The sequence below is a fragment of the Zeugodacus cucurbitae genome, chromosome 5 (assembly GCF_028554725.1).
Source record: "Zeugodacus cucurbitae isolate PBARC_wt_2022May chromosome 5, idZeuCucr1.2, whole genome shotgun sequence".
NCBI classification, from domain to species: Eukaryota; Metazoa; Arthropoda; class Insecta; order Diptera; family Tephritidae; genus Zeugodacus; species Zeugodacus cucurbitae.
This window is the reverse complement of record NC_071670.1, coordinates 17,953,152-17,970,150: the sequence shown is the minus strand read 5'-3', so window position 1 is coordinate 17,970,150 and position 16,999 is coordinate 17,953,152. Positions and strand designations below refer to the sequence as shown.

The window sequence follows — 16,999 nt, the reverse complement described above, 5'->3', positions numbered from 1 at the left end:
TCCTTCGAGAGAGATTTGGGTGGTAGGGAGTCGCTGAGAGTCAACTTTAATTTCAGGCTACCCGATTATTACGACGTTTTTCAGGTGGAAGTGGCTGCTCTTAAGGCAGCGGCGGATATATTGCAATGTTAGGTACATCTGTCGCACCCACAGTAGGAACACCGTAATCTTATTGTGGACCTGGACCAGTCCTGGTCAGTCACTAACGCTGGCATAGTCGTCAGATGCTTTTGGCCTCGCAAAGGTCTTTGATCTTAGCAAAGTTCATTTTTCCTTAGTCGTAGTGGTTCTAACTGGCCATCGTCCCATCAGAATCCACGGTGTTAGATTAAACATCTTAACGGATGCTAGCTGTAGAAGCTGCTGGAGGAGGACGTGGTAGAATCGTCTTATCACTTTCTTTTGAAATGTCTCCCTTTTGAAGATCAAAACAAATATTTCTCGGATCTCAATTTTTCGAATAACCTCGCAAAATAGCGGATATATAAGTAAAAAATCTCCGCAGATTTGGTGTAGAGTCAGGATACTTTGTTGAATCTTAACATCGAGGTCGTGGTTTCATAAAGGATTGTCTCTCATTGGCTAACTCTTGGTTTGTAAAAGAGGGAGCGACATAATAAGACGAATAATATCTTGTAGTCGGGTAGTACTTTGTGTACCTTTTCGCCACAATTCAACAAAATTCAATAATTTCCATTTCAAATACTTTAAAAATTGATATTCAAATGAATAATTGCGATATATTAAGAAATGTCTATTACTTGTTAACGAAAGTATTATAGATAACAGTCTATTAGGGTAAAAATTAGCTCAATATTTGAGAAAATGAAGTATTTTTGTTTGTTTTTGCTGATTATCGGCGATATGAAAACTATTTATTATTAATCGTGTTATTATAAAATCCAAACCAAGAACTCGGTGACACTTTAATAAGTGTATTTAAAAAATTGTTTTAAAATCGAAATTTTTATGAAGGAATACATATAAACTAGAATTTAAATTACCCTTTTGAATTGGGGAAATCAATACTATGATATTAAAATCTTCGCTACTTTTTCATCCAATACAATTAAAAAACAATACGGGCTTTGAATATTTGCCATCGAAATTCCGAGGATGGTAATAATACGACGTCAAAAAAAAAAGCTATTATGTCAAAATAAACTGCCAAAAAATCGCAAAGAAAGTTTTTTCAGAATTTATGAGAATGTGTTGGTTGATCTCTTATAAATTAGGATTATTAATTAAGTTCTTAACGTAGATGGAGAGTAATATTATCGTTATATAAATATTTTTTGATTTTATATTATTCCTACAGATATGCTTTGGATATGAGATTCCGTAAGTATACACAATGATTTCGTTACTAATACTTCTACTTCTTATTATTTCAGTAAAGTTTTTTTTAATCGATAGTCATCGCCTTTTATTACGTTCATAATTTGAGAAAATCAGTTTTCCATTCTCTTAGTAACTGAAAATGCTGAGATAATACAATATGTCTCGCACTACAACTGAAGTTTTATTAAAAACAAAAAAATATGTTTGTAGTACGAACGAAAAAAACAAAACACTACAAATCAAGTAAGTAGTTATAACGTAGTTTGGAGCTATATTGAAATTTTTAAATTTTCGTAAACTCTGTATTTTGAATTTTTATTTTATTTGTAGTAAAATTTTTTATTGAAAATTGAGAAGGTCCTTGTTTTTACACAAACAAAAAATGCAATAATAATAATTTTATTTGCACAATTTTACAATGATATGATTTTGAAAGAGAAATAAATGAAGGAACAAAAATTTCGTCTCATTAAGTTGCATAATGAAAAATAAAACAAAATAAATTAGTTCGTTGACGTAGCTTTACAATTCTGAATAATCTCACAAAAACAGAACAATTAAAATAGTATTGAAAAGAGGCTTTAAAGTTATTGGGAAAATACTTGAAATGGTTAGTTATGTACTTAAAACATCTTCCCACAAATACCTAAAATCTTTTTACACCATTAATGCTTAATAGCACTTTTCATATCATTTATATTTTTTTTTTGCGAATTTCGACAAACAACTAGTATACTATATATTTATATATATTTGTAGATAGGTATTTGTCACTATTGAAATTCAATTTACTTACCTTGCTGTTGGAAAACAACAAACCAACACCCTCTAAGCACACCTGCAAGAGGCCACCCTCGCCGGTGTTCATATCCTGCACCGGGAACTCACCACCCAATTCCGGCACATTCTTTGGCGTGCCGCTGCGTTCCATGGACTCCTTGATACTGTTATACAATTCTCTGCACTGAATTGTAAAAAAACAACGACAATAAATATATATATTTTTTTAAATAAATATATTACATACCTTGCGCGTATAAAACCGATTGAGCTGTATCTGTCCGCCATTGCGGCGCCAGAGGCAGAGTACTTTAGTTTTTGGCGAATATGTCATGTTAACTAGACGCTCATAGAACCAGCGTTCGACAATAGTGCCATCTACAGAGCGCACTACGAGACCATCGTCACGCACCTCCATAAAGAGCAGCGGTCCGCTGGCATCTGAACCGGGATGTACGGTGAAACTCTGACGATGCAGCAGTCTCGAACCGAGCGGTTTCAGATCGATGTCATTGCCATTCTGTGTGCGGGAGATAGAAATGTTGTAATTCCAGCTTGTAGTTTACGTATTGAGTTACTCACGAGATTATTTATTTGGTCTACGACATTGTGCACTTCGGTCGAATAAACTAGACCAATGTGACTTTTACCCAAAAGGCGTCGGATTTTGCGTCGTATCTCCTCCTTTTGCACGCCAAGCATTACAAGTATGGCGGTGAGATTGTATAGCATTGTTGATAGTAGACGATCTTCGTCGTGTTCCAAACGTTTGCGCTCCTCGTCGCTGAGGGATTTGTAGCGTTCCATCATTTCAATGGGTCCCTAAACAATTGTTAAGGCATATTAATGTAGAATAATACAGTAATAATCACTTAGTTCTCTGTTAAAGATCGATTAGCTTAAAATTTTAAGAAACCAAGCGAAACGTTGGACTTTTCTAAGGGAAATCTTTAAAGATACCTTAGTGAATTAGTTTACAAAACATAACTGATATTACTAAGAACCTTAAATCACCTTGTTATACCTTAATGTTCGAGACGAAATATTTGGAAGACATAACCTTAATAATCAACAACAAACACACATATGTAATGTGTGAATGGCTTTAGTGGACCTTTGGAATTAGTCAAAATGTCTAAAAAGTTAGATTTACATACATATAGGAACCAATAAATGGATACATAGGATTCACAAGTCTGCTTGAAGCAACGGATGTGAGAAGGGCTCCTCAGGTCTTGATAAACCACATCTGCAGGGCATACCTCAATATTACTTTTAGGTGATCAGCCAAAAACACTTTTACTTTTAGGAAAGACAGTAATATGGTAGAGCAGTAACCCCTTAGGCATAACCATCTGAGTTATGTTAAGGTAGAATCGGCAGAATATCAAAAAATCTATTAATCTATCGAGGTTTACTTGTAGAAGTTGGGCTACTGTTTGTCAGATAACATCAAGGTGTATTTGACAAATGGAAGAAGAAGAAGAGCAAAGCGTCAAACAGCGGTGTACAAAAGAATCTTAACAGTATAGTTGTTCCACATTAATGCTTGACTCACCTGATCCATGCCAATCATATCACGCTCTTGGCTCACGGCATCCAAGAAAGCATCCTCCCAGAATTGCATTTGATTCCACAAATTCGAACGATCACGTCCGATTAAACCTTCGAACAAGTATACTCTTGGACTATCCGGTGACGGTGAGGAAGATGTATTGATTAGATGTCCGCCTGTATAACGAAAACCGGCACTGAGCGTCGATTTGCCAGACCAAATGTTGCCCGAGCTGCGTTTCGAATCCTTCGATGTTGTAGTCTAAACGAAGTGCGTACATAAACATAGAAAGTGTTTTAAATTTGAATAGTAAAATTATAGAAATAGAAGATAACATAGGAGTAAATTATGTGCAAGTCAAAATGTATAATTTGGAAATTTCATGTTGGTCAAATTAAAATTTAAACTTTTCTCAAATGCAAAGAAATTGATAGTAGTAGGGGATAGGCTTGCGTATCATTCAAATTTGTTGCATCACTTGCACAATCTAGCAGAAATCATTTAAAAATTACATTGAATATTTTTTGGTTTCGAGTATTTCTTGAAATTTTACTTACATTTTCATACTCGGTATCGGATACCGTTGAACGACAACTAGCGGGCATACGTACACTCAAACTACCAGCTGGTAGTAGGTCACTAACAACAGATAGAGCACCTGTCGAACCGGCACCCTACGAATGCCACAAAATAAGACGCATTTCAATCTTTTGTTTCTAATTTGGCAACAACAAAATGCGTAACATATGCATCTAACTACACACAGATATGACAATTCTACAAGCGGACGCAAAAGATATTTATATACGAGTAAAACACAATATTAATGCAGATAAGGTGTATAATATTATATAGTAGGCCTGTAAACGGTTTAAAATATAACGATTTTTTTGAACAAAATTTCACGTAAAACTAGTTTCGATTATTCTTTGTAAATATATCCATGAAATAGTTAAGCCCAAAACTTCGACAACGCTTTACTCGATTTTCACACAATCCGGTCTATATAATACGGCTTCGGCCACGTAATGAGCGGTCAGTGAGCGACAACTCACTTATTTATCATACAAACTCTGGAAGTTTGGCTCTGTAAAGTATCAACCTTATGACATTTACAAGAACGGTCAAAGAAAAAACATAATTCATTATATATAATGTGCGTTTGTTAAAAAGTGGAGACCGAGGAGATCCTTTACTCTAAGCGAGAGAAATTAAGTAAGGAGTTGAGTATGTATTCATCCTTTTAAGTATCTGAAAACTTTGGACTGCTTGAGATGTATACTTCTATTACATCTGTTAGAAAGAATACTAATATTAGGAATCGGACATATTAAGGAACCAAACTAACTAAAATAAAGCATTTCTGTTACAAAAATAATATAAATAAGTAAAGAAGGGCTAATATCTGGTGTAACCGATCATTAAATACCCTCGCAATTTATTCCTTCTATACGTCATTATACATATGTATATAGGATCTGGGATCTGGCGTAATTCCTTGATCGATTTCAACTAAGCTACATCATATACATACAAGTTTTATACGTTCACTTAGTTTTGCTATGATATCTCACATATTAACCGGTATATACGGTATAAAGTTCATCGGAAGTTTGAAAAGCCGTATATTAGGTATATGATGGGTACTAAAAGAAGTATGGTCCATATTTTAGACATTAACACAGATGCACACTATTCTAACGAAGACATCTGCTCGGAATTTCTTTAGAATATCTACGAGATTTACCTATATTTTCAGTGAAAAAAAAACTGAGGTCATCATGTTCGGTATCTGGTGTCTTTAAAAGTTATAGGAATCTACGAGAATTACCTATATTTTCAGGGAAAAAAGCGAGGCCATCATGTTCGGTATCTGGTGTCTTTAAAAGTTATAGCACGATTTTTAAACTCGAAATGTACATTTACTGTTAATTTATATATTTTAAAGGGAACGAATTGTGTTTTTTAGAAGTGGCATGGCTGTAAATTTCCAAGTATAAAATTGGAGTGCCAAGCAAATGATATGAACCGAATTTCGTTGAAATTTGTCGAGTAGTTTCTAAGGTATGGTGGGTTTTGGACCCATATGAAGAAGGTCTCTCTTACGCCAAATGCCTCCCGACAAGCGGTTTCCGTCCCGCGACATCATGCACGAAAGAAGATGACGGTTGGGCTAAGTTCTATGGCTGAACTATGTATATAATGGGGGGTCACACATGGAATGCTAAAAAGGCTTTGGAGAAGCCAGAAACTTTCTTAAGAAATACTTCTAATAGACATAATAAAAAAAATAATAATAATTAGCAGAGAAATGCACCTTTTTCTTTACACTTTCATAAACTATTAGCCTTAGCATGCATATAGAGTTTCAAAAAGTTATATATTTGAAAGGTGTAAACAAATCTACGAGAACAACAGTAGAGCCATTAAAAAATATATATCTAAGTGCACATGCATTCAAACAAAAACGCAAAAAATATACTTTCAGCATGCATGAAAAACGGATAAAAAATATCTTCGAAAACTTACGTCTGAGTCAAACGAGGTGAGTTTGCTCAACAGCGCTGTACGCTTTTGCACCAACATATCCTTAAACATTTCCGTTGTCGACTGTCCATCTTGACTGTCGGTCGATGACATACGTCTGGCCGCCGCCGATGTTGCGGCTGTATTAATCATTGGACCGGCACGATCAGTTTGCGAAGAACTTTTACGGGACTCTTGCGGTGATGCCCACTCACTGCCCAGACCAGAATGCGATTCCATGGGACTAGAGGGTGAACGCAAATTCTCACGACTACCCATAGGACTGGTAGCATGACTGGATAAGAGGCTTGAAGACATATCGGTCGTCTCATTAAGCTCCTTGCTCCAGTAGTGTGTGTGCGCGATTTCCATCATCTGAAACACCGATGCCATGCCGCCAAGACCGAAGTTCGAGAAAGTCACCTCAAAACCAGCAGTCAACGCTTGCAAGCATTTTAGCATACCTTTCCACACCGATTTTGGCACGCACTGCAAAATAAATTAAAGAAAGAAAAGTAATAAACTTTTGTTGGCAGAAGTGTATCTACAGCATACTTACCACATCGTCTATATGATCATCGGGCATGATTTTCTTGTCCAGCGTCTTGTTGAGTTTACCAAGCACCAGTGTGCGATATGACTCATCTTCCATGAGCTTTTTGAAACGATTCATCTTCAGCCAACCAACACCTTCGCCGGCCAAAACCTGTGTGATGACATCCTTCAGGAAAGCTTGATTCTCCGTATTGCTGTGTGAACGCTCCTGATTTTGCTGGCGCGTAATGTCTTCCTGAGTTTGTCCCGGACCGGAATGTTTGATAAGTGGTGTGCGTTCTACTAGACCTTTGCGGCTGGGAAATGGATCGAAGTTAATGCCAGACTTGGCTTTTTGCTGCAAGCTACCGCTGCTATATTGTGGATGCGCCTGCTGTTGCTGTTTTTGTTGATTTTCTGCAAATATATTGGAGTCTTTAGTAGTGACTAACTATAATCAATTAAATGCACTCACTCTTGCCACCGAACATGCCCGAAAACATGGTGGATGTCGATGAGGCCAGACCATTGAAGTCGGTTCCTATGGATGAGAAGAAGTTGCCACCGGAACTCTGCATTTGCTTCTGTGTAGCGATTTGTTGTTGTCCCCCTATGTGTTGTTGTTCATCCAGTTTTATTATACCTTTTTTGGTAGCAGCTTCTTTGGCTGTCTTCGTTAGATCGCCAATCGTTGACTTGCTGACATAGGTCAAGTCATCGAAGGTATGCTTACTGACGCCAGCGGCCTGCTTGGAGACCTCTAAGGCTTGCTTGGATGCTTCGCCGGCAGCTTTCTTGGCGTGCAAAGTAAACTTTAGAAGAATGAAGGAAAATTTAGTCTAAATAGTAGAGTAAATTAACTTTTTTATTTCTAATAAGGGTGTGAAATTAAAATCGGTGTTGAGCTGAGTTATCAAAATCTAAAAATGTCAAATCGCTTACAAAGGGTCTACGAATCGTTGAAGCTACAAAATTCTATTATTGTGTCTAATTTGAAAATCAAATTTTTATGCTTCGTGCGTAAGGTGAAATGTGAAAAAGCGTCGAAAGTATATTGTTGCTTTTAAAATTACTAGCTTCTAATTATTAAGAAAAACTAAATGAAAATTTATGATCGTTATAACACGCTTTAATGTATACTGTTTAAATACAAATAATGTGGGGAGCAGAAAAGTGAGTTCTTCTTGCAAATATGTGAAATTTGTTTAATTAATTTTTTAGTGATATTTATCCAATTTGCTTTCAATTATCAATCTGAAACCTTTTGTGCCAAAAATTGAATTGAGAATTTGACACTTCAAATTACAAACCTTTTCAAAAGTGTGTCGCACTTTTTCGTCTAACTCTTCTGGTATACTACCTTCCATAGAATGTTGCTAATAGTATTTTTTTGGAAATCAAAAGTTTTTGTAAATTATATACGAAAAATAACAAAGTAAAAGTAATAAAATACATAACCGTGGACCGAAAAATAGTTATAATTATTTATATTTTAGTCTTCACTGCTGGTAAAGGAAAAGGACAAAGATCAATTATGGGAATATAAATTACACCCATGAATAATATCCTGGGAGTCAAAATATTATTCAATGCTGACGAAGGTCAAAAGTAAGTAAACTAGTCCCCTCATGTTATTTTTTATCTTCTTCAAAGCTCCCTCAATGTGGTTTATATTACACTCCTCTCTCTATTCCCAATTCCATCGAAACAACACTTTTCCCGGACTACAAGAGATAATAGTTATATAAAATTACTAGCAGACCGCTCCAGCTTCGCACGGGTTTAAAGAAACATTTCAAAAGTTATAAGTTTTATATATGCATACATACATATGTGTATAAGTACATTCGCCCATAATGTATGTCTAATGAGGAATATTCGAACATGAAATTATATTTTATTTGCAATGAGCTAAAATTTTATTACGACATCTAGACTTAGGTGTCCGTTGTCTTTCTCTCTGATTATGAAGGCGTTGGGAACGCTCAGAGTTCAAAGCCCTAGTGCGAGCTTTTATTTTTCTAATATAATACTTTGTTATTCAAGCCGCTGCACACGCTCCGTCCTCGAGCCTCAAGCGCGTACTTGGAAGGTTTTGTAATTTTGTTCAGCCAGCAGCTGTGAGCGCTCGTTACTTGACTCTCTGGATCTCGATTGCGATGCGAAGAGGAAAATTTTGCGCAAGATTTATGGTCCTCAGAACATTGGCAACGGCGAATACCGCAGACGATGGAACGATGAGCTGTACGAGTTATACGACGACATTGACATAGTTCAGCGAATAAAAAGACAGCGGCTACGCTGGCTAGGTCATGTTGTCCGAATGGACGAAAACACTCCAGCCCTGAAAGTGTTCGATGCAGTACCCGCCGGAGGAAGCCGAGGAAGGGGAAGGCCTCCACTCCGTTGGAGGGACCAGGTGGAGAGCGACCTGGTTACACTTGGAATCTCCAACTAGCGCCGAACTGCGAAGGAGAGAGACAGGTGGCGCACTATCGTCGATTCGGCTATAACCGGCTAAACGGTTGCAACGCCAATCACATACACATACATGTTGCTCGGGGTGAATGTAACTTTCCAATGGTGAAAGAATTTTTGAAATCTACTGTAGCAAATTTATTCAAAACAAACATACATACAAATCATTCCTCTTTATAATAGTAGTATAGATTACCAGCTTTTTTGCTTTCAAAAATACAATTTTTAATACTTTGAGTTCGATCACCGCTGTTCACTGCTTTGAGTTCAAACTCAGTAGCCATAACAGTTCGGCGAGTCTAGTTCGATCACGACGAAAACAAAAACGGTCTAAAACTTGCAAGACCATCGGATCATAAGAATCTATATTAAAAACTTGGAAAGATTGAATGTTAGGTAGATTTTAAATTGTCCTTTTGATTATATACGTGATCGAATATATTGTTAAGTATATATTACTGTCTTTATATAATTCTTATTTTCGGCCACGGTTGATAAAGAAAGATTACAGAAGGACTAAATATGAAAGTGTCTCGAAGTAACCAAATTATCAATATTCCACAAACTTACTTTGTCCACCTGAGCAAGGAGACCCTCTTGACTACTTTGCCGCGTTGTCTCGCGCACTAGCTCTTTGGCGTGCGAAGCGAAATTTTCAAAAAGTGAACCCTGAGAACCCTGTCTGCCAGGACTACTCGAGCTTGAACCAGAACTACCGGTGCGTGCGAGTATATTGGACACTGGCGGTGTTATCGGTGGCTTTAAATATATAAAATACAAATACAATTAAAGAAAGTAGCTGCAGTTAATGCAAAATTATTACCGGACGCTTCTTCTCAACACCTGTGTGATCTGGCTCGCCAGCGTGACGCTGCTGCTGTTGCTGGTGATGTTGTGGTTGTTGTTTATGTGCGGATATCGGCGATTTTCTTGGTTCACCCGTTTCGGGCGCTTCATTATCAATACTCGCAGCCCGCAATGTTGCCTCCAGACGTATGGCCGCTGGCGCTGCTAAATCGAAGGGACCAGTTGCGGATTTAGTTGGAAATTCGAATTCTGAATCGCGACTGGGCGAACTTAAATCAGAACGGCTGGATGATGATGAAAGTGGTGATTCAGCGCGTTCAGCTTCGTCGTCTTCGTTAATTTCGATTTTCTTTGACATGCTTTCAGGATACTGCAGGGTTCTAGGGGGATGGTAAACCAATGCGGGATCTAGATTTGATGAAAGCGTTTGTGGCACATTATGTGGTCGATTATGAGCACCGAAAACATCATGTATACTGGGCGATAGGTCGGATGATACCATTTCAGAGACAAAGTCACTAAGCGATGAATAAGAGGAACTTGAACTCTCTGCACCTTCTGAGTCGGAACCACTTTCATCGGTTGGCTGACATTCCAATTGCTTCAATGAACGTAGTGCACCGTTGAGTGAACTTCCATCATCCCAAACAGAAAACCGTATTGGCGTTAACTGATGTGCAAACCATTTGGGTTTATCGCCAACCTGAGCTGGATCCATTACGCCCGTTTGTACGCGCAAGAAGGCCACATTAGTGGGTGTCAATGACCACTCGGCGAGGAACTCTACAGCTTGTGTACGTGCAAACTGATTAAGGAACTGTGTGGCACGTGGACGTGAACGTAGGAAACTGTTGATTTGGAAGGCGACCACCGGGCGTGGATAAAGACGTAATGTGCGAGTATGCTCGGCAAAGTTGGCTAGAGTATTTTGCGCGTTGAAAAACCGTACCTGCAATTTATTTTGGGTTAGAACTGCAAATAACTGAACTCACATTTCATACGTACCATTGCGACACGTGTGGCGACGTCAACGGAATCAACATCCGTGCCATAAATGAATGGATTCAATGCAGGTGAGTTCATTGGGCTGGGCTGCCTCGAGTGCCCACCTTGTGCTGACATCGAGCTGCGTTGGCTGGCATACGCTGACTGTGTGGGCGATTGTAATGGCAAGCGTACTTGGGAGACACTTAAAATACGAGTATATAAAAAAAAACTATAAGTACTGAATTCATTCTCATTTCATGTTGCAAGAACCTACCCCAGTAAAGTCGGCTCTGTAAGACTGTCACGTACCGACGGCATAAGCTGTTGTGCTGAAATCGCCTGATTGGACGCCGACATAGAAGATAGCGCCTGATATTAGAAGGGATTAAGCTTAGTGTCTGTTTAATCAAATATATATATCTGTTTGTATTTAGGTATTTCATTTGGGTACTTTAGGGGAAATCATACGAGGAAGTTTTATATTTTTAGTAGAACTCAATTAACGGAGCAACAAGAACATTACGAAAATTAAATTTTTGTACGAATATGTTTTTATGAGCCAAAATAAGTATGGAGTGACATGTAAACGTATTATGATACGGGTTTGAAGTGTGAAATGTAACGCTGTATGGATGGATGAATTAGGGGTTGTCTAAGGTTTATTTGATACATAGATAATTTAATGTTGTATGTTTTTATAACAAAAGACGAGTAAAAATTGTCTGTAGATATTACTACAATGAAATAGATTATAAAAACAATTGCAGGAGCAATGAAGAGTAGGGTAGAATAGTGTTGAAGGTTTATTATAAAAAATTTAGCTTACACTAAGTATATTTTTATTAAGACTTTATGCGCTTGAAAAAATATTATTCCACAGAATTTTCTTTATCATTACATTCTCACTACATAGTTCGAGTTCCTCCCTTCAACTTAGAGTTAACTCAAGTTGTATGATATAGGTATATCGGTTTTGAAGTCTTATCAAAAAATATCTAATAGGTTATGGGTTACAGAAATAAGATAATATTTCCCTTGTAATATATTTTTTGGATTCATGTTACCGACTATCATTTTACAAATATGGAGATATAATAGACCGATTCCATAAAAACGCGTCAATTATGATTCAAAGGACAATACAAATATATATTTTTAAGGTATATACCCTTCTCGAAACTAAGACGTAAAAAAATAGTCAGTTTGTTTGAACAGCTGGTATTGTTTGTTCGATTGTCTTTTCTCCAATGCTTGGCGAATCGAATACAGCTATTATAAAAAACTAAATCTAAACATTATTTCGGTAGATTCAACACTGTAGTGTATTCAGTACTTTAAATTATTATTTTTTGCTTGCGGTGGTATTAATAATTATTAATTAATAATATTTAAGTATCACTTCATATTAGATTATATGGATACTTATTTTTATAATTTAAAAATCGTAACGAATCTTTTCTTGGTAAATTGAGCAACACTATATCAATAGAGACTAACTATTAAATGAAAGAAAAAGCGTATATTTACTGCGAACTTTGTTTAACGAGTCAACATGTTTCTTTACAGAACACAAACATATATATATATATTTTCGAACAAAAAACCCAAATTATTATACGATAATGATATCCAAGTTAAAGGAAACCGCAATGTACTATGTAACTTCATGAAAACGCATGCCAACTTAATAAACAGTTAATGGAATGTTTACAATTTTTGTTTTTCTGTTAAGTGTTAGATGACAAATAAAAGATATTTACACCGAGTCCAGCTTCATCCATAAGTTGCATAGCCTGTGTTCATGTAATAAAATTTTGAAAAGAAAACAGTTTGTATAAGAATAATCAACGTAGTAACTGTACATGTAGTATGTAGTGAATGAGAGAATAGTAATAGCAGCAAAGTAATGAAATAGTTAGCATGAAAGAGTTAGCAAAATCAGCAAAAGTAAATAGTAAGCATAATGGAAGTGGCGTTAAGGTCAAATATTTTGAATAAATATACTACATTTCAAGATAGTTAGATGGTTTGAAAAACGCTGCTTAACATCATTAATGAACATTGATGGTGGCCAACAGGAAATGTTTTAGGCAGGATTTTTTGGAAAAATATTTTCGTATTATTGATGATAATTACGAATAAAATTTCAACGATCTAGTACAAAACAGTATAAATTGTACTAAATTGATGTGAACTGTCACCAATAACACGACAAAATCGACTTTTCTTCTGTATATTGGACCGGGCGATTGTAATTAATTTTTATTTATGTAATTTTTTCGAACTCCAATCCAAATATTTCGATTTTGGAGGCTAACTTCGAAAATCGGAGAAACTTTTTGTACTTATATTTCAATTTCTTTATTTATCTCTTCTTTTACTATTTATTTATAATATGGATTGTTTCCAATTCTGTATATAGATTTGGATCAGATTCCCTTCTAAGGATTCTATTAATATGTCCTCTGCTGAGCCATCCAAATGGACATCATGGTCATATATGTTTTATATCTTGAGACATTTGTGATTATTTAAGAACAATTTTTCCATTCTACACTCAGCAATTAAAAAAAAGGTTTCAAAATACTTGATATCAACGCCTCATCCTCGACATGAAATGAGACAACTGTGTAAACAATATATAACTCATACATTATTCTTTTATAAACAATATCTTTGTTATTGATTACTGATGACGACTTTATACATAAATTTGAATTTATTGAACAACATTTGGTAATGAAATGCAATATTTGTAAATGGAATGTAATTGAAACAAATAATACTAACAAAACCAAAATGAAAGCTAACACTTTATATTAAAAATAAAAGTCAACAAATTATTATACAGAAGATATATCATATATACAATCATTACAGAACATAAAAGTAGGAAAATAAAAGAACAAAAAATAATTGTTTAATACAGTTTACACTATGCAACAAAGTTAGCATTATTGTTTAAAAGTGAACCAGACCAATATCAAATTAAAGTATTTAATGTTGCATGATACCATTTTTCGATAATTAATTGTGGAATTAAGTCGAGAAATTTTAAAGCAATTTTTTAGTGCTAAAAGTATGACATAACCTGAATGGAATGTATTTTAAAAAGTTTTTGAAGTAAGCTCAAAATGACCCCACAAATTAGTAATAAAAAGGGTTAATAACTTTCAATTAATATTGATCGGGTATTTCAATATTTAAATGAGCTTCTTAAAATACTTCTTTAAATCTATCAAATTTAGTTTAAGATAAACCTTAATGATAAATATAAAATAATATCGTTTAAAACTGATTTGGTTCATACCCAAAAGTGATTGAGTTGCACAGTGTATAGTACACAAATTAAAACAGTAGTCAAAGTATAGTAGTCAAATTAAAACATAATAGCCTTTTTGCACTGGGGCTAACTGATCAATTAACCGGCCTTTGCTCGATTAAAACGCTGATTAAGATCGATTTACCATACAAGATAAAAATCCCATTTTAGTACATTAATTTTTAATCGAATACAAATCGAGTTGTATTTTTTGATAAAATAGCAGTAATACTACTCGACGATAGATGTCGCTGCTGGAAATAATGGTTGTGGTTATTGGTTATCTCAATAGAAAATAGCAATCGTCTGTTGAAACTTACCAACTTCTTACGAAAAGCAAAAAAAAAATGTATAACAGCTGATCAATTATCGAGTAGTAGGCAGTGCGAAATGCAAAAACTGGTTATTCAATTAAATGTTAAATTGATCAATTAATTTGGCTGTGCGAAAAGGCTATAAGCTGCTTAATAATGTCCGCTAAGCAAAAGAAAGCCTTATAATATATACATATAACAAGAGTTAGCTGTAACGTTAAACATTTTCTTCAAACTATTGTAAATTTTAAATATTTTAATTCGTCGTGTGAAAAAATTTAGAAAAGTTCCAATTGCTTTCAATCCAATATTTTCGTACGTTCAACGCATCGCAATTTAATAAACATTATTACTTACTTGTTTCAAGTGATTCTTGAGTATGGTGCCCTCAGGCTCTGGCAAAACTGGTATTTCTTCATAACCGCCAGTTGGCGGTGATAGTTTTGTTGAATCCAAGTCCACAACCCAGATGTCATCCGGTAAGCTAATTATTTGAAAAATGTGTGTACAAGTTAAGTCTATTCTTCCACTCTTTCCTACAAGTACTCACCGGAAATTCTTTTTGTACATGAGAAATGTGGCCGGTACACCGATCACGAATGGTGTTGGTGCCAGCAACAATTGTTCGGCGCAACTCAAACATGTCGGCAGTAACGGTATCACCGGGAACATATACTCCAATGGATAGAGCATTGTGACGAATGCCATTACCGACATGGAGAGCGCATTATAATCACGTGACTGAAATAGCACTTTATTTTCCAGCATTATCAAAGTCCAGACCTTCAGACACGTCTCTACGCCCAGCAACTCAAGCGGCAAATGCAATGGAAAGTCGACAAGCGAGAAACGTGTGTGATCTGGCAATGCGAATAGCAGCGGCTCATGCACGGTGGGTGAGAGCACCTCAACCTATGATTGAACACAAACATATATGAATATGACAGAATTGTTTACAACTATAAAGCGCATACCTCAACGCGTGTAGAGCCCGGTACAGGTACTGGTGTGGAGAGCAAGCGCAAGATCCATGTCTCAATCTCGCGCACATCGTGCAACACTATGGACGAAGTAGCTTCGGCGCTGGCATGACCAGTGAGCACCGTCCACACATTGTCACGATTTTGCTTTTGCGAGGCGCCCAAACGCTTGGGCGATGACGACTCATTGCAGGCATCGATCAGTTTCTTTAATATGAATAAGCACTCGCGGAATGTGGAGAAGAACGGATGATGTGAGATGATGCACAGCGAGGTGAGCGATTGATTGCGTAGCTTCGTGCGCTTGCGTGAGGCACGTGGCGACGGCGAATGGCTGCCGCCCGATTCTGAGTCTGCTGATGGTGCCATCAAACCCAGTTTGGGCACCTGCTGCGGATGACTTTGTTGCTGCTGTTGTTGTTGGGACATATGTCCGTGTGCGCCATGCGCTAAGTGATGCTGATTCGGCGTATCCGAATCACGTCGCGATGTCATTTCACGATCCGAATCACTTGGAGCGACGTTACTTCTGTAGTCGCTAGAAGAAGTTAAGAGGCCGTAACTATTACAAGAAATACGTCGTTTAGCATCATGTGTTCTAATGATGTTATGACGATGTGTTTGTGTTTATGATGAGTTTGTGCGTGATAGAATATATGTATGTATAACTTGCCTACTAAATGCGGAGTCCGAACTACGCTCCATACTCTTACGCCAGGACTCGCGTCGGAAGGCCGAACTCCGACGACCTCTTGTGCTTTGTCCGAGCCCACCGGCACCGTGGTTGCCTCCCATAGCTCCTCGCTCCACATTCGCTGTATGCCGTTCAATAGGGCGATAAAAGTTAACACATATGCCATAACGGGTCTTGCCCGAATCTTTATCGGTAAGCGCAAACACAAAGGAGGTCATATCTCGTATAGCCGAACCAGTGCGACGCGGTCCTACACTGGTGCAGCCTTCTGGTTGACAAAAGTATACCATATCGAGGGGTAGTGGAAAGTCGCTATGATCGGAGGGCGGATAGCGACGCAACAATTCCGGTATCTGAAAAATGAGTTTGGTTAATAATTCCTTATTGTTTAATATTAAAATGTTAAAGTACAATGCAATATTTTTTTCATTTAGATCTCAGAAGCTGTTTCAATATATAAAAAAGTAATACTAAATTCTTGATGTCTTTCAAAAGTACGATCATATGTTTTTTCCTAAGCCTCGAGTCTTAATGCTTGAGTTTAAAGCATTGAAATCTATCATAATTCTTTATCAAAAATGGAATATTATCATTTGAGGTTTGAATGTCCTCAGTGTTGTAAGTCTAACTATTATATTATTAATAAATTCTAATGAACGGAATTTTAGAGCTCAATGGACT

General features: G+C 36.6%; 1 protein-coding gene across 7 annotated transcripts in view; it reads right to left on the bottom strand.

The window, feature by feature from the left end:
- Window positions 1-16,999, bottom strand: part of LOC105218090 (MAP kinase-activating death domain protein) — a 76,452-nt gene that overhangs the window by 22,322 nt on the left and 37,131 nt on the right. Inside the window, exons 3-19 of one of the 7 annotated variants that reach the window (XM_054230647.1) lie at window positions 16,298-16,671; window positions 15,619-16,162; window positions 15,195-15,556; window positions 15,002-15,128; window positions 12,769-12,801; window positions 11,283-11,377; window positions 11,027-11,210; window positions 10,038-10,970; window positions 9,785-9,973; window positions 7,212-7,548; window positions 6,762-7,153; window positions 6,206-6,691; window positions 4,234-4,350; window positions 3,680-3,937; window positions 2,704-2,943; window positions 2,369-2,641; window positions 2,138-2,305 (exon numbers count right to left, since the gene is read on the bottom strand). In XM_054230647.1, coding sequence (XP_054086622.1) covers window positions 2,138-2,305; window positions 2,369-2,641; window positions 2,704-2,943; window positions 3,680-3,937; window positions 4,234-4,350; window positions 6,206-6,691; window positions 6,762-7,153; window positions 7,212-7,548; window positions 9,785-9,973; window positions 10,038-10,970; window positions 11,027-11,210; window positions 11,283-11,377; window positions 12,769-12,801; window positions 15,002-15,128; window positions 15,195-15,556; window positions 15,619-16,162; window positions 16,298-16,671 — 5,112 coding nt within the window. Of the gene's footprint in view, window positions 1-2,137; window positions 2,306-2,368; window positions 2,642-2,703; window positions 2,944-3,679; window positions 3,938-4,233; window positions 4,351-6,205; window positions 6,692-6,761; window positions 7,154-7,211; window positions 7,549-9,784; window positions 9,974-10,037; window positions 10,971-11,026; window positions 11,211-11,282; window positions 11,378-12,768; window positions 12,802-15,001; window positions 15,129-15,194; window positions 15,557-15,618; window positions 16,223-16,297; window positions 16,672-16,999 lie in introns of all 7 variants that reach the window. The other 6 variants (XM_054230646.1, XM_054230644.1, XM_029043951.2 and 3 more) reach the window with 6 other exon arrangements.